We start from the raw sequence: 23896 nt of genomic DNA, 5'->3' as shown, positions 1-23896 counted from the left end.
TAGTGTGAATGGTGCAGCAGAATCCTATTGAGAACAATGGGGGGCTGCTTCACCATATTGTCCTAGTGCAGGGGTCGGCAACCCGTGGCTCCAGAGCCCCATGCGGCTCTTTTACTCCTTTGTCGCGGCTCCGTGAGTCTGTCCCGGGTCCCGGTCACCCTCATTCTGGGACAATGCAGTGGCCCAGAATGATCTGAGCCCGTGAGCCGCCGCCACGTCGTCGTCGGTTTACTTACCTGCCCTGGTGCCATCGGAGCGGGGCGTTAACCCCTCACCCTTGTCAACGTTAATGCTGCCGCGGGGTGAGGGGTTAAGTTACCCCTCACCCCATGGCAGCGGTAGCGTTAACCCCTCACCCCGCGGCAGCATTAACCCCCCTCTCCCCAGTTCATTAACCCCCCTCTCCCCAGCCCACCCCAGGCCTGGGCCCCAAAAAAGCCCACCCCAGGCCTGGGCCCCAAAAAAGCCCACCCCAGGCCCGGGCCCCAAAAAAAGTTCCACATATGTATGTGAGCAGGTCTTCTCCAACATGAACTATATTAAAAACAAACATGGATCACGCCTCCCAGATGACAGCTTGGAAGCCTGTGTGAAAATGAAGGTGACGTCTTACAGCCCTGATGTGCAGACACTGAGCACTGAGGATTAGGAGCAAAAGTCCCATTAACCAGGTAAATTAAATATTTTAATTAGCTATTCATTTGCAAAAATATATTTTACATTGTTAAGTGAAAGTCCTTTCTTTCTTCAGATTGACAGCTGACTGCACGATCCTGTATATATAGCATTAAGGTAAGAAACAATATATGCAGTGTTATATTTGTTTTAAATGTCGCAATGGTTTTGCGGCTCCCAGTTTTTTTTTTCTTCGGAAATGGGTCCAAGTGGCTCTTTTTGTTTTAAAGGTTGCAGACCCCTGTCCTAGTGGAATTCCGGAGCGGGAGTGAGCCCTAAGGCTATGTTCACACGCCAGAATTTCTGCACGAGTTTATAGCCAATACACTTCAATGGGATTATGCTGTCGTATTCACACAGCAGAAGTTCTGCAGCAGGAATTCCATTGAAGTGAATGGGCAATACATTTCTGCGGAATTAACTGCAGAATTTTCATGCAGAAATTCTGCCGTGTGAACATAGCCTCAGGGGTTTTCCGTGCATTAAAGATGTAAACCAATCCTTAGGATACGTTATGTTTGTTTTATGGTGCTAATCCCCGAGACCCCTTCCAATCTGCAGAACAATAGGGCCTTACAGGGGTATACCCATTGCACTAAGTTAACCCCTATCCAATGGGACCCCACTGATCCTGAGAAAAGTCCTGGTTAAAAAAGTGCAGGAACTCACCCAAGATTTCCACTCAAGGTCTGGTCCTTCTAATGGGAATGGTGTTCCTGCTGTGGAAAAAGTGCAGGAACACAGTTCCCATGTGTTCCTGCAGGACTTAAGCCCTGAATCTCCCACAATGTCCTGCCAACAATGGGATACTCAGTTCTGTCTGGAGCAGTGTTTTTCTAACAGCGTTTCTCTAGCTGTTGCAATACTACAATTCCCAGCATGCCCGGACAGCCTTCGGCTGTCCGGGCATGCTGGGAATTGTAGTTTTGCAACAGCTGGAGACACATTGTTTGGAAAACACTGGTCTGGAGGTTACCATCCCCATCTCCAAGATGGTTCTGTTAGTGGTGTGCATGGAGCAAGGCTGCAGAAGCTGTGGGTAATGGCACCAAACTGCAAAGGTCTGAAAAGAAATTCTGCTGACTTCCTGCGCAGGCTGTAGCGACAGAGCAAGATATAAACAGATTACACTGCAGAATGCCCAAATGTTTTACAGTAACTGCATTGTTACTATAAGCACTTTTTGGGACAGTGATGCGTTGTCACTATAAATGAGGCTTGCATCTTACCTATTGAGATGCTTAGAGTAGGATTGCAGCTCCTCACACAACCTGTATGTTGCTGTGGTGCTGTTTCTGGAAGAAGACAGCCATGATTTCCTAATCCTGCACAACCACTTTATTAAAGGGGTACTCAGGTGGAAAACTATTTTTTTTTTTTCATATCAACTGGCTCCAGAAAGTTAAACAGATTTGTAAATGTACTTTTATTAAAAAAAATCTTAACCCTTCCAGTACTTATCAGCTGCTGTATACTACAGAGGAAGTTGGATAGTTTTTTGTCTGACCACAGTGCTCTCTGCTGACACCTCTGTCTGTGTCAGGAACTGTCCAGAGTAGGATCAAAACCCCATAGCAAACCTCTCCTGCTCTGGACAGTTCCTGACATGGACAGAGGTGTCGGCAGAGAGCACTGTGGTCAGACAGAAAAGAACAACTCAACTTTCTCTGTAGTATACAGCAGCTGATAAGTACTGGAAGGGTTAATATTTTTTTTTATATCTGTATAACTTTTTGGCACCAGTTTATGGGAAAAAAATAGTTTTCCACCAGAGTACCCCTTTAAGGTTCGGTAAGGTGTGAATGCAGTAACTTTTACTGACGTTAACCATGACTGAACAGCCATAGGCCAAGACCTCTGATGAAGCTCTTAGGAACAAAACATGTCGGGGGGGCGTCTGGCTATGTGTAGGTCTAAAGGAGCTTTTGTCGCCAGTCTGTGTTTATCATCTGTTAGGACTGCAGCTACCAACAGTAACACACTGGTCCTGATTTACTATTGTAAACCCGACCTGTTTTGTCGGGTTGTGTGCCAAAATGTGTCTGGGCCAGAATTTGTGCCAAAATTTCAAAAAAAAAACAGATAAACTCTCCATTTTACTCAGAAACCCCCAAAAAGGCGTGTGTTTTCTGGGGAAAGTGGGCGTGGTCATCAAAAAGGGGCATGTTCCCGACACTTTGGAAAATCCCAACAATATATTTACTAATGTTTCCACAGATAATGTGGTGGATTTGAGCTCTGGAAAACCGGACAGATCAGAGCAGTTGTAAAAAAGCAAAATGTAGGGAAACAATAGAAAATATGGTGGAAAAATGTCAAAACCCACAAAGAAAACTACACTGCCCTCTTAGTAAATCAGGGCCAGTATGTAGAGACCGAGCCTGTTCACATACTGGCCTCAAACTGACCGTAAACTTTATTCAGACATTTCATCAAATAGCAAACTGGCGACACTGGCTGTGTTCTTAGATGTAAATGTTGTACCCCAATTTTAAAACACACTAAAATAAGGGTGCATGCACACCACATTTTCACTGTATGGGTGCCGGATCCGGCGCAGAAATCCATTGACTTTAATGAGCCGATCGGAGTCACCATTTTACTCCGGTCGGCTCATTTTTGACCCGTATGCAATTTCCTGACCGGACCTAAAACCGTAGTATACACAAAACCGGATATGGGTCAAAAATGAGCCGATCGGAGTCACCGTTTGACTCCGGTCGGCTCATTAAAGTAAATGGAGTTCAGCGCTGGTCCGGCTGTGGTACGGGAGCGCCCGGTTTGCCCCTCCCCCAGCCGTATCTGACACCCGTAATGTAAAAACGAGATGTGAATGCAGCCTAAGAGAGGATATTAGGGATCTGGTGGAGTGATTGTATACCATGGGGTACACAAAACTGGTATCTTTTAATAATAATTTGCTTCATCAGATAATATTACAAATCCAGCAACATTGTAGGTTTTTACACACTGCTTCCACATGGGGTGGATACACTGTTTATCTGTGATCAGAAAATCTGCAACCTATTACAGTTGCAGAATTTTGCCTGTTGTGCATTTTGCTGTAAAACATTTTACCGGGGACCTGTCATCACTTTCATCAGAATCACAAACCAATGGGATGGTTCCCGGACTTTTACCCCCCACCAACCTTCATTGATAGATAACTCCCTGTATGTGTATAGGGCAGGGTTTCCAAACCAGGGTGCCTCCAGCTGTTACAGAACTACAACTCTCAGCATGCCTGAGCAGCCTTCACTGTCCTGACATGCTGGGAGTTGTAGTTTTGCAATAGCTGGAGACAGCCTGGTTGGGAAACACTGGTATAGGGAAAGCTCTATCAATCAGGGCCGGCAGGACAGGCAACATAGAAGGACCACCCCGATGACTCCTGGTTCAGGCAACATAGAAGGACCACCCTGATGACTCCTGGTTCAGGCAGCATAGAAGGACCACCCTGATGACTCCTGGTTCAGGCAGCATAGAAGGACCACCCTGATGACTCCTGGTTCAGGCAGCATAGGAGGACCACCCTGATGACTCCTGGTTCAGGCAGCATAGAAGGACCACCCTGATGACTCCTGGTTCAGGCAGCATAGGAGGACCACCCTGATGACTCCTGGTTCAGGCAGCATAGAAGGACCACCCTGATGACTCCTGGTTCAGGCAGCATAGGAGGACCCCTCTAATGACTCCTGGTTCAGGCAGCATGGAAGTTCTACACCACAATCTGCAACAGCAAATCCATGCCACCAGCTTGGTGTGGAGTTACTGTTGCAAATAAATCTGCAGCATTTCTGTCCTGTGTATGAGCACTCTAAGGTACAGAGCTGTACTGTGGCCTAGATGTAGGGACAATTACTCTACCTGTTTATGCCTCCAGTTTCATAGAAGACATTTTGTCATTGATTTACATGAAATTTAAGAGAAAAATAACATAAGATGCTCTACTACTGATGTATTCCCACCTAGAAGCGCTGCCTGTAGGTAAAGATCCACCTGTTATAGTGCAGTATGGAGGTCCCACACAGCCGCATAGGTGCCTTTGGCTTCATAATACACACTAATAGACTCTTAGTGCCAATATATAGCACAACCATAACCTTGAGGCCATAAACTGGCTAAAATAGTTATTTGTGACAGTACAAATAATTGTCATCCTATTATCTGTTACCAACCACCAAATATATGGAACAATTACACAATAAAGATTAATCTGAGTCTAGATGCTCTCGATTGTTACTGATTCTTTTAGTACCATAAATACAACAATTATTAATCATCACTTACAGTTGGATTGAAAAGATTGTTTTGTCTATGATTTAAAGGGAACCTGTATAGTCACTTTCATGCTGCCTGAACGGTTATCCACCAGGGTGGTACCCAGTGGCTTTTCTCCACCCGCCAGCCTTGATCTCCCTCTATACCCAATCAGGATCTATCAACCAAGGCTGATGGAGAGGGAGAAGCCACCGGGTCACGCATGGTTCGGGCAGCATGAAGTCATGACATGTACCCTTTACATAGAAGTCCTCCCTCCCCCTTTAAATCTGATCTCCATTGACACATTGTTCTTTTGGATCCAGACCAGATCTTCCAGTGTGTGTTCATCTTCCTACAATGTATACAGGTAGAATCGCACTGTATAATGCTGCACAGCCACATTCATAACAAACAAGATGATATCACCATACAGGGTTTTGACTAAATGACAACATATTTTACAAGGTGTTTCTACCTGTTTCATATGCTACATAAGGATTTGATACAGATGAGACCCCACAGATGAAAGATTTACGGGGGAGGGCTAAGCATTCCATACTGACAAAAAAGCATTGGAAATAATTAAAGTTAAGTTTTCTGATAAAAACAACTTATCACCTATCCACAGGATGGGTGATAAGCGGCTGAGTGGACGGGGTTCAGAGTGCTGGGACCCCTCCGTTCACGAGAATGGGGGTCCTTATTGGGGCGGTGATATGCATACAGTCATTAAAGGGGTACTCCACTGGCCAACGTTTGGAAGTAAATGTACTGAACGCTATTTTCGCGCTGCGGGAGTTGGCCACGCCCCTTCGTGACATCATGGTAACGCCCCCTCGATGTAAGTTTATAGGACGGGGCGTGACAGTCGTCACGCCCCCTCCCATAGACTTGCATTGAGGGGGTGTGTCTGACCCCTTCAGTGCAAAAACAGCATTCAGAACATTTACTTCCGCAACACTGGCCAGTGGAGTACCCCTTTAAAATAATACTTTGTGGGACTGCGTCATAGTTCTGTGCTCAACTATCTTTGGCAGTGCCATAAACTTTCTTAGGCTAGGTTTAGACTACAGAATCTCCGGGCAGAAAATTTCCGCCCAGAGATTCCGAGTGTGGCCAGCGCTGACTGAATCAGTCGGCGCTAGGACCACGCGGACACAGTCTCCAATAGACTGCAATGTGTTCCGCGCGGATTTCCGCCTGAAGAAAGAGCAACGCCTTTCTTCAGGCGGAAATTTCCAAGCGGATTTTTAGGTTCACAAATTCCGCTTCACAAATTCCGAAGTGTGAATTTGTGAACGGAAACCCTACACTACACTATGCATGTTAGCAAGCGGAATTTCCGCCTGCAATTTCAAAGCAGAATTGCAGGTGGAAATTCCGTAGTCTGAACCCAGCCTTAGAGCTTTGTTTTGTGCTTTTCCCCGTTATTCCTCCTGGAAATGTATATTTAAACAATCAGTGCTAATCATCTGTTTAGGAATGCATCCCTACTGATAAGGGTAATGCCAAATTACCAAATCAGTTTTCAGGAGGAGTAAGAGAGGAACGGCTAAACAGAGTTCTTTGAAAAGATGCTGCTAAATAGTTATGTCATAAGAAATACAAGTATTTTCTATAACAGACATGTCAGAAGAGCTGACAGGTCCTCTGACTTCAGCCAAGTTCACAAGAGTGTACTGCCGATGCATTTCTGCACCTGTATTACAGCAGAAAATCCAGGCCCACCCGCCATGGATCACATTATCCAAATTCACAACATCTATATAATGGTGTTAGTTCAAGTGATCAGACCAGCAGATGGCTGGGGATTTGCAGCTATTAAAGGGGTACTCCGGTCGAAAACCTTTTTTTTTTTTCAACTGGTGCCAGAAAGTGAAACAAATTTGTAAATTACTTCTATTAAAAATTCTTAATCCTTCCAGTACTTATTTGGAACACAGAACTCTCTGCTGACATCACGAGCACAGTGCTCTCTGCTGACATCTCTGTCCATTTTAAGGACTGTCCAGAGCAGGAGAAAATCCCCATAGCAAACATATGCTGCTCTGGACAGTTCCTAAAATGGACAGATATGTAAGCAGAAAGCACTGTGCTCGTGATGCCAGCAGAGAGCTCTGTGTTCCAAAAAGAAAAGAATTCCCTCTGTAGTATTCAGCAGCTAATATAAGTACTATAAGGCTAGGTTCAGACTACGGAATCTCCGGGCAGAAAATTTCCGCCCGGAGATTCCGAGTGCGTCCAGCGCTGACGGAATCAGTCGGCGCTAGGACCGCGCGGACACAGTCTCCAATAGACTGCAATGTGTTCCGCGCGGATTTTCGCCTGAAGAAAGAGCAACCCCTTTCTTCTGGCAGAAATTCCCAAGCGGATTTTCCGTTCACAAATTCCGAAGTGTGAATTTGTGAACGGAAAACCATTCACTACACTATACATTTTAGCAAGCGGAATTTCAAAGCGAAATTGCAGGCGGAAATTCCGTAGTCTGAACCTAGCCTAAGGATTAAGATTTTTTAAAAGAAGTAATTTACAAATCTGTTTGAACTTTCTGGAGCCAGTTGATTTAAGAAAAAAAGTTTTCCACCGGAGTACCCCTTTAACCTCATGTAAAATTGGTCTTTCACCTATTTACCTGATTTTGGTGCTGCCAGTTTCACCAACAAAAAGAAATGTTATAAATATATTGAGGAAGGCAATATACATAAAAACAGTTTGGGGATATTAGGTTAACAGGGTTTCCTGCCTTATAGTAAACATTTGGTCCCTAATGTTAGTTAGCCCTTGTGGACTGAAAGGGATATTTAGACTTCGGGCACTCACTGCCTAGCTTCGCCCATTCTTTACACTCATTCATAGTGTATCGATGCCACCAGCACACCTGTACTACAATGGCCATACATGGAACCCTGCAAATATGGGGCTGGTGCATATTTGGAGCCTTTTCATCCTCTCAGGTTCTTCCATTGGCTTTCGCCCTTTCACCGCTTTCCTTACGTGATTTTGTTTGCATTCCAAATAATGTACACTTAGAATATCACCAGCAAACCAGGGGCCACATGAATTAGCGTGAAGCATGGACAACAGGGAAAGCAGTTTGACAGTCTTCAATATGGCTTTGTGTTAATAAAAGCTTCCTCTGTCCTATTCACATGTAGCACTGATAAAAAGAGGCATTTTTGCTTAATCACAAGTGAGAGATTTGAGAGGCTGTATTGTAAAGCTGCTACATAATCCATCATTTGGTTCACACGTGTCCTGGCCCCCAATGGCTATTTTATAGCCAAACCCTGCCGCACAGGCCATGTTGTCTTGCTGCCCTCTGGAAGCAGCCATCTATGTATGTAGAGGAGATGGAGTTTCTTATTTCAGAAGGGAAATATCATCAGCAAAATCATCTTGGGATCGTCTTAGACAGCGGAAGCAGCGCCACTGGAACAACATTAGACAGAGGGGGAGCATGAAGAGCGCACAGACACCGGCCATGACATAGGCCGTAGTCATCAATGCCGACTCATCCAGCTGGGGGGTATTATATCCACAGTCTTCCAAGTCTGAGGCATAAAATGGACCGTCCACAGAGGCCTTGCGGGAATAGTCATGAACTGTAAAATATTACAACACAGTATATGGTGAAACATTTATAACCATTATATAAACTGATCTGCTTATAACTATTAAACCCTACAATAGTTCATGGAGGGCAATAAAGTCCACCTATATTATCTACCAGTGTCAGACTGAGGAAAACATTCAGAGAGCTGAACCTTATTGTCTGACTGACCTTTTCTTCCTGCAACTAGCTGGAATGCCACATGCTAGACAGGCATTAGACTGCATGGTGAGCTCCACATTTAATAATACTATTGGGGGGGGCTCCTCAAGTAATTACTGTATACGGTGCCTCTGAATGTGCTATTTGTCATGTGATTATACTGTGGTAGGGGGCCTCTGAATGTGCTATTTGTCATGTGATTATACTGTGGTAGGGGGCCTCTGAATGTGCTATTTGTCATGTGATTATACAGTACTCTGGTAGGGGGCCTCTGAATGTGCTATTTGTCATGTGATTATACTGTGGTAGCGGGCCTCTGAATGTGCTATTTGTCATGTGATTATACTGTGGTAGGGGGCCTCTGAATGTGCTATTTGTCATGTGATTATACAGTACTCTGGTAGGGGGCCTCTGAATGTGCTATTTGTCATGTGATTATACTGTGGTAGGGGGCCTCTGAATGTGCTATTTGTCATGTGATTATACTGTGGTAGGGGGCCTCTGAATGTGCTATTTGTCATGTGATTATACTGTGGTGGGGGGCCTCTGAATGTGCTATTTGTCATGTAATTCTACTGTGGTAGGGGGCCTCTGAATGTGCTATTTGTCATGTGATTATACAGTGCTCTGGTAGGGGGCCTCTGAATGTGCTATTTGTCATGTGATTATACTGTGGTAAGGGGCCTCTGAATGTGCTATTTGTCATGTGATTATACTGTGGTGGGGAACCTCTGAATGTGCTATTTGTCATGTGATTATACTGTGGTAGGGGGCCTCTGAATGTGCTATTTGTCATGTAATTCTACTGTGGTAGGGGGCCTCTGAATGTGCTATTTGTCATGTGATTATACTGTGGTAGGGGGCCTCTGAATGTGCTATTTGTCATGTAATTCTACTGTGGTAGGGGGCCTCTGAATGTGCTATTTGTCATGTGATTATACTGTGGTAGGGGGACTCTGAATGTGCTATTTGTCATGTGATTATACTGTGGGAGGAGGGCTCTGCATTGCAGTAGACTCTGGCGGGGGCTCTGCACATGATTAGATATGTGGCGGGGCACAACAGCACAACATATTTTCATACTGTGAGGAAGGGGTCTGCATGCTGCATGTTGTTATAACTGCTTGTTAGTATACTGAGGAGCTGGCTCTACATTTATTAAAGGGGTACTCCGGTGGAAAACATTTTTTCTTTTCTTTAAATCAACTAGTGCCAGAAAGTTAAACAGATTTGTAAGTTTCTTCTATTTAAAAACCTCAATCCTTTCAGTACTTAGCTGCTGTATGCTCCACAGGAAAATCTTTTTCTTTTTGAATTTCTTTTCTATCTGACCACAGTGCTCTCTACTGACACCTCTGTCTATGCCAGGGACTGTCTGGAGCAAGAGAGGTGTTACGCCAAGCGCTCCGGGTCCCTGCTCCTCCCCGGAGCACTCGCGGCGTTCTCCTCTCTGCAGCGCCCCGGTCAGACCCGCTGACCGGGAGCGCTGCACTGACACTGCCAGCGGGGATGCCAGCTCTCTAAGATTTAAAGGGCCAGTGCACCACTAATTGGTGCCTGGCCCAATCAGTGTATTAGCTCACTTGCTCCATGCCTGTATTACCTCACTTCCCCTTCCCTGCATTGCCGGATCTTGTTGCCTTGTGCCTAGTGAAAGCGTTTCTGTGATTGCCTTCCAGTGTTACCAGACCTTCTGCCGTTACCCTGGACTATGACCCTTGCTGCCTGCCCTGACCTTCTGCTACGTCTGACCTTGCTCTTGCCTTGTCCTTCTGTACCACGCCAGTCTCAGCAGTCAGAGAGGGTGAGCCGTTACCGGTGGATACGACCTGGTTGCTACCGCCGCAGCAAGACCATCGCGCTTTGCGGCGGGCTCTGGTGAATACCAGTAGCAACTTAGAACCGGTCCACCGGTACGGTCCACGCCAATCCCTCGCTGACACAGAGGATCCACATCCAGCCTGCCGAATCCTAACAAGAGGTTTTCTATGGGGATTTTCTCTTACTCTGGACAGTTTCGCAAATGGACAGAGAAGTCAGCAGAGAGCACTGTGGTCTGACTGGAAAGAACTACACAACTTCGTCTGGAGTTTACAGAAGCTGAAGTACTGGAAAGATTTTAAATTGATGTAATTTACAAATCTGTTTACCATTATGGTACCAGCTGCTTAGAGTACCCGTTTTGAACAGTAGTTCATTTTCTGATGACACATTCCCTTTAGTTAAACAATGATCACTGATAAAAATAAATCACTGATAAAAAAATGTGGTCAGACTTGAAAGAAATTCAAAAAGAAAAGAACTTCCTCTGAAGCATACAGCAGCTGATAAGTACTGGAAGGATTAAGATTTTTTATTAGAAGTAATTTAGAAATCTGTTTTACTTTCTGGCACCAGTTGACTTAAAAAAAATTGTTTCCTCCAGAAAACCCCTTTAATACTGTGGGGAGGGACTCCACATGTGATTATTGTTTGCTGTGGTAAGGGAACTCTAAATATGAATATTCTGTTGAGGGGAAGAGCTCTGTATGTGTATATACTGTGGTGAGAGCTCTGCATATGATTTTACTTTGGGGAGGCTCTGCATTTTATTATACAAAGGGCGAAGGTCTGTGTATGTGATTGGACTGTGGGGGGGAGCGGTCTGTATGTGATTAGACTGTGGGGGAGGGGTCTGTATGTGATTAGACTGTGGGGGGGGGAGCAGTCTGTATGTGATTAGACTGTGGGGGGAGGGGTCTGTATGTGATTAGACTGGGGGGAGGGGTATGTATGTGATTAGACTGTGGGGGGGAGGGGTCTGTATGTGATTAGACTGTGGGGGAGGGGTATGTATGTGATTAGACTGTGGGGAGGGGTATGTATGTGATTAGACTGTGGAGGGAGGGGTCTGTATGTGATTAGACTGTGGCAGGGGCACTACATGTGCATGTGCATGTGCAGTCTGGCAAGGTACATCCCACTTTACAGAGAAACTACCTATATGACTTTCAGTAATCTTTTTGCAGCAATGTAGTGGCCATACATAAATGTACCAGTTCAATTTACCATCTTTATGAAGCTGTAGGAAGCTGAAAAGGAGGTATTGGAGGAGAAAGATGGCAGCATGGCGCACAATAATAATCTTTTTACTAATAATACATGTATTTACACTGAACACATTAAAGGGGTACTTCGGTGAAAACCTTTTTTCTTTTAAATCAACTGGTGTCAGAAAGTTAAACATATTTGTAAATTATTTCTATTAAAAAATCTTAATCCTTCCAGTACTTATTAGCTGCTGAATGCTACAGAGGAAATTCCTTTCGTTTTGGAACACTGATGACATCACGAGCACAGTGCTCTCTGCTGACATCTCTGTCCATTTTAGCAACCATGCATAGCAGATGTATGTTAAGGGAAGCATGGTGGCTTAGTGGTTAGCACTGCTGCCTTGCAGTGCTGGGGCCTTGGGTTCAAATCCCGCTAAGGACAACAATAAATAAAGAGTTATTATTTTTATTATAATGACATCAGCAAAGAGCACTGTGCTCGTGATGTCATCAGAGAGAATTCCAAAAAGAAAAGAATTTCCTCTGTAGTATTCAGCAGCTAATAAGTACAGGAAGGATTAAGATTTTTTAATAGAAGTAATTTACAAATCTGTTTAACTTTCTGGCACCAGTTGATTTAAAAGAAAAAAGGTTTTCACCGGAGTACCCCTTTAATAATCTTTATATTAATACTATATATATTTACATGTGGTGACCTAGAAACACTAAATTTATAATAGGGCCACAAGTTAAAATGTGCCAAAGCACATGGCATATCTGTGAAGAATAGTAGGAAATGAGAGCCTTATTTGCCTGCTATAAGTAACTTAAATGGGCACTGGCACTGTCAGATACAAAAACTTTTGATATGTTGTAAAGCATGCAAAACCAATAGGTTTTGCAATTGCTTCCATTAGAAAATTTTCAGTATTTCATACTGAAAAAGCCAGTCAAAAAACTGCCCCCCCCCTGCCTGCTTGGACACATACTAGTCCTGCTGTGTCCATGCGTCACATCCTATGTCATGGACACACTTCCTTGATTGACAGCTGTGAGCGCAGGGCTCAGAGCTGGAGGAAAAATCCTCCCACTGTCAGCTTGTGTCCGGCTACTGTCAGTGAGGACAAGCTGGGAGTTGTAGTTTTGCTAATGCTAGGGGAGATGTGAGCAGAGAGGGGGGCGGAGACCTGAACAGTGAAGCCACACCCCCTCCCTTTGAAAGGAATTCAGACTAGTGAGCTAAATAAAGGTGCTAGACACATAAAAATTAGATGTACATGGTCAGGATTAGGTACTGAGTGATATATAAAAAAAATAAAAAATAGTTGGATCTGACAGGTACACTTTAACCACATTTCCACTGATCTCTATTTTTCTAGTCTCCCAGGAAGTGGTATCCTGTATTGTGTAAGAAAGATGATGGAGGGCTCAATAGCAGTTCTCTGCTCCTGACCATAATCTCTATGGCATCTATAATAACATGTCCCTGCTGTGTATAAAGTAATAGGTTGTACAATTTTAGTGAAGCCCTTTATCCGAGCCACTTTAAGATTATCTGCCATTTCTTAATCCTTAATGATTCTAATGTTAAGCATATTCTCTGCCACTGCCCTGCAGGTGCTGTCAGCAGAATATAGGCTGCATTTACACAATAACTCAAAGCAGTTATCACAATGTTATTTTTATAACAAACGTGAATGATCTCTTACCATGACATGTGCTGACTGCGAATCCTATGCGTTTACGTGCACGATCAAAAACAACATAAAAGCCCTCCATGATGACAGCTCCCATAACTGTGCCCGTGGAAGACTGGGATACCGCAAACTTATAGCAGTCATCCTGAGACGTAGCGATATCCTCCACAGGACGAAGGTATTGCTGGAAAGACAAAGTCTGATGTATCACACAAAGCTTTGCTGCACAAGTTACACAAGTATGAAAAGTTGATCTAACAACAAAGTATAAAGCGGGTACGAGTGGCACCACTGAAGGTATGGACAATAACTCTAATGCCAATGGAACATGAAAGGATACACTCAGTGGATCGACAGATACAAGATTGTCCCGTGGTGGTGCTAGGATCAATGAAACCAAGAATGAGGATATATAATGTAGCACACAGAAAACTTAATCCTGCACTCACCGCTCGGGTTCAATACGACCAGCTCCTCCCAGAATTCAATCCGACTGGCAGGTGTGCTTGGCATGGGGCGCTCAGAGACGACTGCCGGTGGTTTCACACACAGAGATTATGCGCTTCTTCCGGCCTTGAGGCCGGAAGAAGCGCATAATCTCTGTGCGTGAAATCACCGGCAGTCGCCTCTGAGCGCCCCATGCCAAGCACACCTGCCAGTCGGATTGAATTCTGGGAGGAGCTGGTCGTATTGAACCCGAGCGGTGAGTGCAGGATTGTGTGTACTACAAGTATGAAAAGTGTTTAAAGGGGTACTCCAGTGAAAACTTTTTTTCCTTTAAATCAACTGGTGGCAGAAAATTTAACATATTTGTAAATTACTTCTATTAAAAAAATCTTAATCCTTCCTGTACTTATTAGCTGCTGAATACTACCGAGGAAATTCTTTTCTTTTTGGAATGCTCTCTGATGACATCACGAGCAAAGTGCTCTCTGCTGACGTTATTATAATAATAATAATAACGCTTTATTTATTGTCACTAATTCTACGTTGTAATGACATTAGTCATTTTACCCAAAAATCTACGGTGAAACGGGGAAAAAAATCAATGTGCGACAAAATTGATGAAAAAACACTATTTTGTAAGTTTTGGGGGCTTCCGGCTTTACGCAATTTACGCAGTACATTTTTCGGCAAAAATGATACCTTATATTTATTCTGTAGGTCCATACGGTTAAAATGATCCCCTACTTGTATAGGTTTGATTTTGTATCACTTCTGAAAAAAAATCATGAATACATGCAGGAAAATGTATACGTTTAAAATGGTCATCTTCTGAAGTTTTTAGCGGTACCATTTTTGTTCTGATCAGACTTTTTGATCACTTTTTATTCACTTTTTTGTGGTATAAAAAGTGATCAAAAATGCGCTATTTTGGACTTTGGAATTTTTTGGCGCGTACGCCATTGAACGTGCGGTTTCAAAAGCGGTATATTTTTATAATTCGGACATTTCCGCACGCGGCGATACCACATATGTTTATTTTTATTTACACTGTGTTTTTTTAATTCTTGGAAATGCCGGGTGATTCAAACTTTTATTAGGGGAAGGGATAATTGAAAGGGTTAATGATTTTTTACACTTTTTTAATGCAATATTATAGCTCCTATAGGGGGCTATACCATTGCATTAACTGATCTTTAACACTGATTGATTCATCTCCATAAGAATGCATCAATCAGTGTTTTCGGCGATTGATTGCTCAAGCCTGGATCTCAGACATGAAGCATTCATTCGGCGATCAGACTGCAGGAAGGAAGGTAAGAGACCTCCTCCTGTGCTACAGCTGTTCGGGATGCCGCGATTATACCGCGGCGATCCCGAACAGCTCCCTGAGCTAACTGGCAACTTTCACTTTTGTTTTTAGCCTCAGCTCAGCTTTGAGCGCGCGGCTAAAGGGTTAATAGCGCGCGGCACCACAATCAGTGCTGCACGCTATTAGAGGCAGGTCTCGGCTTCACTATGACGCCGGGCCTGCCGTGATATGATGCGGGATCACCGTGTGACCCCACGTTATATCGCAGGACCGGGACCCAGGACGTACCCATACGTCCTGGGTCCATAAGAGGTTAAAGGGGTATTCCAGGGAAAAACATTTTTTTAGATATCAATTGTCTCCAGAAACTTAAACAGATTTGTAAATTACTTCTATTAAAAAAAAATCTTAATCCTTTCAATAATTATCAGCTGCTGAAGTTGAGTTGTTGTTTTCTGTCTGGCAACAGTTCTCTCTGCTGACATCTCTGCTTGTCCTGGGAACCGCCCAGTTTAGAAGAGGTTTGCTATGGGGATTTGCTTCTAAACTGGGCGGTTCCCGAGACACGTGTCATCAGAGAGCACTTAGACAGAAAAGAACAACTCAACTTCAGCAGCTCATAAGTACTGAAAGGATTAAGATTTTTTTAATAGAAGTAATTTACAAATCTGTTTAACTTTCTGGAGCCAGTTGATATATAAAGAAAAGTTTTTTCCTGGAATACCCCTTTAAGGATATATTATAATTATATCCTACTGCCATCCACATCTCATGCTGCTGATCACTGAGCTCATATTGCACAACTATGCTTGTCCAGTATCTGTACAGATGCAAGCAGTGCTAGGCAATGAATTTTTTTCTGATCTGATGTACTATTTTCTCAGCCTATTGGCCATGGCAGGCTGCAGTATCCACCTGCACAAAGAACCTCTACATTTCTGTCTTCAGCTTATGGAGGATATGCAGGGCGACCACAGGTATAAGTATTTATATTTGTGTGTGAGAATATATATATATATATATATATATATATATATATAAAGTTTTTTCCTGGATAACCCCTTTAATATACTTTTACTATGCCCTTACCAACTTCTACTGGGAATATTCTGAGGGCAGTATACAGAGAGAGATTAGGAGCTTACTGCGTACTGTTTTAGTACTGAGTTGAGTGTATACATGTATATAGTAAGCTCCCTCTATGCAGCCCATTCATTACTTACTTTGCTCCTGGGATGATTGAAAGGTGGCAGTGCCATCACAATATATGCTATAACATAATGAATATTACGTTACGAACCTCCTGTGTTTAGTAAGGAGGGGGGTAGGTCTTGCATTTTGTAATAAAATATCTAGATGTATACAGCATTCTAACCTGCGGCAAGATAGTGATGCGGAAGGACTCATTGGTAGCTTCGCCCATCAAGTACAGAGAAATTACTGGGAAGATATTCCATGGTGTTGTACCTTCCTGCCAGCATACCAGCTGTTCTCCCAACCAGAAGCCATCAGGGAATTTCTCGGTCTATAAAATAGGATAATGAAACAAGCAGAAATATTATTTGGGGATGCAGATATTATATGACCTGTCTAACCTTTTTCACTTTAACTTCTTTCACATATAAGGGGAGGTCAGAAGGGACCTGCTTAGTTGGTCGAACCTTCCCCTTTCTTGGCTTTAGCGGATACTTTCGGTTAAAATGAATACCCTCTCTTGTTTCTTACAGTATATCTATTTCAGATGATTCCCATCCACATTATTCTTTCTTATTGTAAAGTCTTAAATGGGCACTGTCAGATATAAAAAAAACTTTTTATATGTTGTACATCTTGGCAAAACAATAGTTTTTCTAATAAATTTCTTTAAAAAAATGTTCACATTTTATTAAAGAAAACTGCCTTTGAAAATCCAACCACTAGGGGTCCCCATACCTCCTGGGACACTGATGAGTCCCACTGCAGCATGAGTATGTCCAAGGGTCATAGACACGAGATGGCTGATTGACAAGGCTACAGGAGGAACACAGCCTGTAACAACACTACTGTCACACAGATTTTTACCAAATATGGGCCTCCAGCTGTTGCAAAACTACAACTCAAAGCATGCTTGGACAGTCAAATGATGTCTAAGCATGCTGTGAGCTGTAGTTTTTTACAAAAGCTGTAGGCACACAGCTGAAGGAAACACAGAGCTGCAAAAAATAGTTATCCAAACACTGCACCTCCAACTATTCCAAAACTAAAAGTTCCAGCATTACAGGACTGGCAAAGGATGATACACATGAATGACATAGGAACATATATAAAATGTATGCATAAAAAAAACAGTGTACTTTTAACATTAATTTAGGAAGATCTAAGTTATACACTCATCATATTGTCTTTGGTGGTAGAGTACAGGCAATCTCTAATAATCATTGCGTGTGCGTCTGGCATAAAACCAGAGAGGAAAGGGTTACAGAGCAGGACTGCCAGGCTGCTCCAGGGAGCAGTGAGTCAGCAGAGTGAGGGAGGGAGAGGAGTCATCACAGTGCAAGGAAAAGAAGGACACGCCCCCTCCCTTTGGAAAGATGAAAAAGACCTTGAGCAGCTATAATATGCTATTTTTAGTGAAATATCGGTGATATGTGGTATCCCAGTACTGGAGTGTGTCCTGTCAGGTAAACATTGCTTCAGGTGCCTATGATGGGCCCTGCTGCTCAGGTCATGCTTCAATATATGATCTTTGCCTGTTAATTTATATTGTTTTGCACTGTACCTTTAAGAAATGTACAGGATATCTGTTAGAAGGCAGGATGCAGTGTACCCATGTGACCCTGGTTGCCCAATGGGAGGTCCCCTAGCTAGGCCATATATAGTGTAGGGGGGGAGCTATTCAGTTCAGTTTAGTTGTTGTTGGAGAGTGTGTGTTTAATGCAGAGCTCAGTGTGAGCTGCAGTGTGGAGAAAAGACAGCAGGATTATGAGGTGATCTAAGGGAAGCCTAAACAAGCGACCACGTCATTCTGCAAGTGTTCCCTGCCCAGGAGGAGTTAGAAATTCTTAATTGTGAACACAATACCCAGTGAGTCGACGGGCCCCACAGTGATAGTTTATTCCCTAGCAGAGTAAAGTTAATTGGACACTATCAGAACCTTGATAGTAAGTGTGGGAGGCTTCAGCATCAAGTCTAAAGTCCCAAGTAAAACACTACAAGTCACAGTAAGTCTACAGGGCTCCCAAGGGTTACTCTGCATCTCCTCTACTCTTAATCTGCGCTGTGAGGATTGCAACATCTTCTCCTGCCTCAGTAAAGACAGTTATTCATAACCTGGCATCGGTGTATTTCTTATCCCGCACCTGGCCCAGGAGAAGCTTTCCTATCCTCGGACTGCGTAGGTTAACAGTGCCCTGGCGTCACAAAGTGATACATCTAACCACCCCGAGCCACAATCTTGCACCACACACAGAAGCACTAGTGTGCCATCACAGATAGATACATACAATTTACATGTACATGATCAGGATTAGGTACTGAGTAACATAAAAATAAACATTTTGTGGGATCTGACAGGTAAGCTTTAAAATCTCTTGTGATGCACCTCGTCTGGTACTCCTCGATTCTCCTTCACTTTCTCACTAAGCCCAAACTTAAAGGTGGCCTCGGGTTGCTGGATTTATCCATGTACCATAAGGCGTCACCATTGTTGTACATTCTTTATTGGTTTCACCACAGTAATTCTAAGCAGTGGGTTTGGGTAAAAACTGAGTGGGTGGGTCACTACTTCTTTGTACACCACTTCACAAATCCTAGGTTTCTGGAATGAGTACGCAGCAAAATTGGGTTTACCCACCTTCCCTTCCCCTCCTAGCCCCTATATTTGATAACCCAGCCCTCCTATTGGCAGTGGGGATTCTGGGTGCCTCTGCCTTTTTGTTAACCCATTTAAAGACATATGCTGCCAATCTGGCTCTTGTCTCACTTGGTGTCTTCTCTATACCATTACTGATGGGGAGGTAACTTTTCACCCCACTGCCATTCATCCAGGTATGAGAAAGGGAATTGGGAGTGTCTATAGACTCATCAGCCTGAACTATATGTAGCTTTCATGTTGGTACTGCAATCCTGCTAAATTAAAACATATAATTTCCCTTGATTCTGTGGTGTGCTAGAGGTGTGGAAAGGAAGAGGGTACACATCTTCATATTTGGTGGACTTTACACTCTGGGTAAACGCAATGGGACTCACTGGTCCCCATCAGTTGCCTGGCCTCTTCTTCTGGGTGCTGCTTCTGCTCAGAAAAGCATGCTTTGTTTGTTCATTCAGGTGGTAAGTTATCTCTAGAGATTGGATATCTGCCAAACCCCCTTGCCTATTGAAATGATTGACAGATTAAAGAGCACCTGTCACCAAATAAACTTTTGTAAACTAACTCAGGCTATGTTACCTAACTACTCCTAATAAAAAGCTCTTCTTGCTCACAGTGCAATTTCCCAGCAGGCATGAAACCACTGAAGCCTGCTGGGGGACCAATTCCGCCCTCACATTTTGCAGCACTGCGATGAATAGAAGACCTCAATCTCTGTGCAGCTTTCAGTGAGGCTCTTTGCAGCTGTCAATCAAGCTCCGTGCATTGCAGAGAAACACTTCCTGAGTTTGGACTCCTGCCAGGCCGGGAGGAGACCAAACTCACTGTATTAATTGCAGCAGGGACCAGAACAGCGCCACCTAGTGGCCATTTTTTCTATTACATTTTAAACATATTTATGCTGATAATTTTAAAAGCAAGTGAATGGGAAAGTGTCAGCTAATTACACAAGGAACACTATATTAAAAGTTTTATTTGGTGAAATTTTGTAGACCTGTTATCTGAAAATCAATATAAATCGTCACAGAATCGTCAACTTATGAAATTTAGTCAGCTCATCTCCTCCCGACTCTGGATTGTAATCAGTGCGATCATTTCCTCTCTTCCTTTTCTTTTCCTGCTTATTATTTCTCTGTATGAATGTTTTATATGTATCCATAGTCTGATTGTGGCAGTTTCTCTTTGTCCTTTACTACGGTTACAATTACAATTTATATGCTTGGCAGTAGTTCAATGAGCTCACTTGCGATACCTATACACCCTAGTTTCATATTGCACTGTTACCAACATACACTTTGGTCTATTGTCTCTGTTGTTTGCAAAAGTTTAATTGAACCATAAAACACGGAGGACAAAATGATTCCATGGCATAAAGGAGAAATAGTTGAAGGAATTATATGTATGCAAATGTGTTTTATGAATGAATCTCCAAGTGTTACTTCAACATAAATCTGAAAATATTGGTATAATTGCAGTTATACCTTTTATACTCCTCTTCCTTGAGGAGGTCAGGAAGCTGAGATGTGAAGAGTTGTTAGATAAGATCTTTACGATGAGACTTAAGTGATTGTCACTCCCAAAACAGTGACCCTATTACTCTATAACATTTTGTTGTAAGTTTCCTAAACAAGCAGATCCACTGTCAGGGACGCCATGCTAGATTGGTGGCTGCTGCTAGTTAGCTGTGCCTACCTGGTTTGAATTGGTCTTGTGCAGACTATGCTGATGACATTGTTGACTTACACCCATTTTGGAACCTGACTTTTCTTCCTTTCTTTCCTCTCCTTCCCCCTATTTTTTCTTTTCTTCACTCTTTCCTTCTGCTCTCGCTTAATACTTTTTGGGCTATCCCCCTCAATTGCTGATCATTTTATGTGTTGTATATCCACATTCTCTACTGTTTCTGGTCAATGTCATATGGTCCTGGCCGGTCTTTACTAATTCTTTATTTGAAAATAATGAAAAAGAAAACAATTGAGAAAAAAAAAAAGAAAAGCTAAAGCGTAAAAAAAAAAATCCTTTGATGTCTTCACATTAAGAACAGTGTGAATGTAGGTAGGTATAGTAGAAGTGGAAAATAGACAAGTCCTCTCTGTTCCTGCTCTGATTATCATTTCACTCACCGAGGAAGCAGCTTTTATCGCTTTAACAGCTTCATCAAACACACGCTTTGGCAGGCGAAGGTTTGTGGTTCCACTGTCAACAATGCTCTTATCATAGTTGTACTGAGAATATAAGACAGAACAATGGTAAATCAGATGAAAACTCATGTTCTCCATTAAAGGTACAGACATTTCTTGAATAAACACTTTTAACCCCTTAAGGACCCAGCCATTTTACACCTTAGGACCCGGCCATTTTTTGAACATCTGACCACTGTCACTTTAAACATTAATAACTCTGGAATGCTTTTAGTTATCATTCTGATTCCGAGATTGTTTTTTCGTGACATATTCTACTTTAACATAGTGGTAAAATTTTGTGGTAACTTGCATCCTTTCTTGGTGAAAAATCCCCAAATTTGATGAAAAATTTGAAAATTTAGCATTTTTCTAACTTTGAAGCTCTCTGCTTGTAAGGAAAATGGATATTCCAAATATTTATTTTATTTTATTCACATATACAATATGTCTACTTTATGTCTGCATCATAAAAGTGACGTGTTTTTACTTTTGGAAGACACCAGAGGGCTTCAAAGTTCAGCAGCAATTTTCCAATTTTTCACAAAATTTTCAAACTCACTATTTTTCAGGGACCAGTTCAGGTTTGAAGTGGATTTGAAGGGTCTTCATATTAGAAATACCCCACAAATAACCCCATTATAAAAACCGCACCCCCCAAAGTATTCAAAATGACATTCAGTCAGCGTTTTAACCCTTTAGGTGTTTCACAGGAATAGCAGCAAAGTGAAGGAGAAAATTCACAATCTTCATTTTTTACACTTGCATTTTCTTGTAGACCCAATTTTTGAATTTTTACAAGGGTTAAAAGGAGAAAATGTATACTTGAATTTGTAGCCCAATTTCTCTTGAGTAAGCACATACCTCATATGTCCATGAAAAGTGTTCGGCGGGCGCAGTAGAGGGCTCAGAAGCGAAGGAGCGACAAGGGGATTTTGGAGAGTACGTTTTTCAGAAATGGTTTTTGGGGGGCATGTTGCATTTAGGAAGCCCCTATGGTGCCAGAACAGCAAAAAAAAAAACACATGCCATACCATTTTTGAAACGTGACCCTTTGAGGAACATAACAAGAAATAAAGTGAGCCTTAATACCCCACAGGTGTTTCACGACTTTTGCATATGTAAAAAAATAAAAATAAATTTTCACTAAAATGTGTGTTTCCCCCCAAATTTCACATTTTTGCAAGGGTTAATAGCAGAAAATACCCCCCAAAATTTGTAACCCCATCTCTTCTGAGTATGAAGGTACCCCATAAGTTGGCATGAAGTGCATTACGGGCGAACTACAATGCTCAGAAGAGAAGGAGTCATATTTGGCTTTTTGAGAGCAAATTTTGCTCGGGGGCATGTCGCATTTAGGAAGCCCCTATGGTGCCAGGACAGCAAAATAACCCCCCATGGCATACCATTTTGGAAACTAGACCCCTTGAGGAATGTAACAAGGGGTACAGTGAGCATTTACCCCCCACTGGTGTCTGTCAGATCTTTGGGACAGTGGGCTGTACAAAATTTTTTATTTGCACAGCCCATTGTTCCAAAGATCCGTCAGACACCTGTGGGGTGTAAATTCTCACTGCACCCCTCATTACATTCCGTGAGGGGTGTAGTTTCCGAAATGGGGTCACATGTGTTTTTTTTTTTCTTTTTTGCGTTTGTCAAAACCGCTGTAACAATCAGCCACCCCTGTGCAAATCACCTCAAATGTACATGGCGCACTCTCCCTTCTGAGCCTTGTTGTGCGCCCCCAGAGCACTTTGCGCCCACATATGTGGTATCTCCGTAGTCAGGAGAAACTGCATTACAAATTTTGGGGGGCTTTTTTCCCCTTTACCTCTTGTCAAAATGAAAAGTATAGGGCAACACCAGCATGTTAGTGTAAAAATTTTTTTTTTTTTACACCAACATGCTGGTGTAGACCCCAACTTCCCCTTTTCATAAGGGGTGAAAGGAGAAAAAGCCCCCCAAAATTTGTTAGGCAATTTCTCCCGAGTACGGCGATACCCCATATGTGGCCCTAAACTGTTTCCTTGAAATACGACAGGGCTCCGAAGTGAGAGCGCCATGCGCATTTGAGGCCTGAATTAGGGATTTGCATAGGGGTGGACATAGGGGTATTCTACGCCAGTGATTCCCAAACAGGGTGCCTCCAGCTGTTGCAAAACTCCCAGCATGCTTGGACAGTCAACGGCTGTCCGGCAATACTGGGAGTTGTTGTTTTGCAACAGCTGGAGGTTCCATTTTGGAAACAGTGACGTACCAGACGTTTTTCATTTTTATTGGGGAGGGGAGGGGGGCTGTATAGGGGTATGTGTATATGTAGTGTTTTTTACTTTTTATTTTATTTTGTGTTAGTGTAGTGTAGTGTTTTTAGGGGACAGTCACGCGGGCGGGGGGTTACAGCGAGTTTCCCGCTACGAGTTTGAGCTGCCGCGCAAAATTTGCTGCATCGCAAACTTGCAGCCTGATACTCACTGTAAGCCCCCTGTCCATGTGAAAGTACCCTGTACATTCACAGGGGGGGGGGGGGGGGGGACCTCCAGCTGGTGCAAAACTACAACTCCCAGCATGCACAGTCTATCAGTGCATGCTGGCAGTTATAGTTTTGCAACAGCTGGAGGCACACAGGTTGGGAAACACTGAGTTAGGAAACAGACAATGTTTCCCAACCAGTGTA

The 23896-nt window shown here is 43.0% G+C and overlaps 1 protein-coding gene across 1 annotated transcript in view; it reads right to left on the bottom strand.

The window, feature by feature from the left end:
- Positions 1-4910: 4910 nt before the first annotated feature.
- Positions 4911-23896, bottom strand: part of BACE1 (beta-secretase 1) — a 61255-nt gene continuing 42269 nt past the window's right edge. The window contains exons 6-9 of the mRNA XM_056542790.1: positions 21166-21267; positions 16571-16720; positions 13452-13623; positions 4911-8540 (exon numbers count right to left, since the gene is read on the bottom strand). Of these exons, the coding sequence (XP_056398765.1) occupies positions 8299-8540; positions 13452-13623; positions 16571-16720; positions 21166-21267 (666 nt within the window). The 3' untranslated portion in view covers positions 4911-8298. The remainder of the gene's footprint in view (positions 8541-13451; positions 13624-16570; positions 16721-21165; positions 21268-23896) is intronic.

Source organism: Hyla sarda, chromosome 10 (assembly GCF_029499605.1).
Source record: "Hyla sarda isolate aHylSar1 chromosome 10, aHylSar1.hap1, whole genome shotgun sequence".
Classification (NCBI taxonomy): Eukaryota; Metazoa; Chordata; class Amphibia; order Anura; family Hylidae; genus Hyla; species Hyla sarda.
This window is presented reverse-complemented; position numbering and strand designations above follow the sequence as displayed.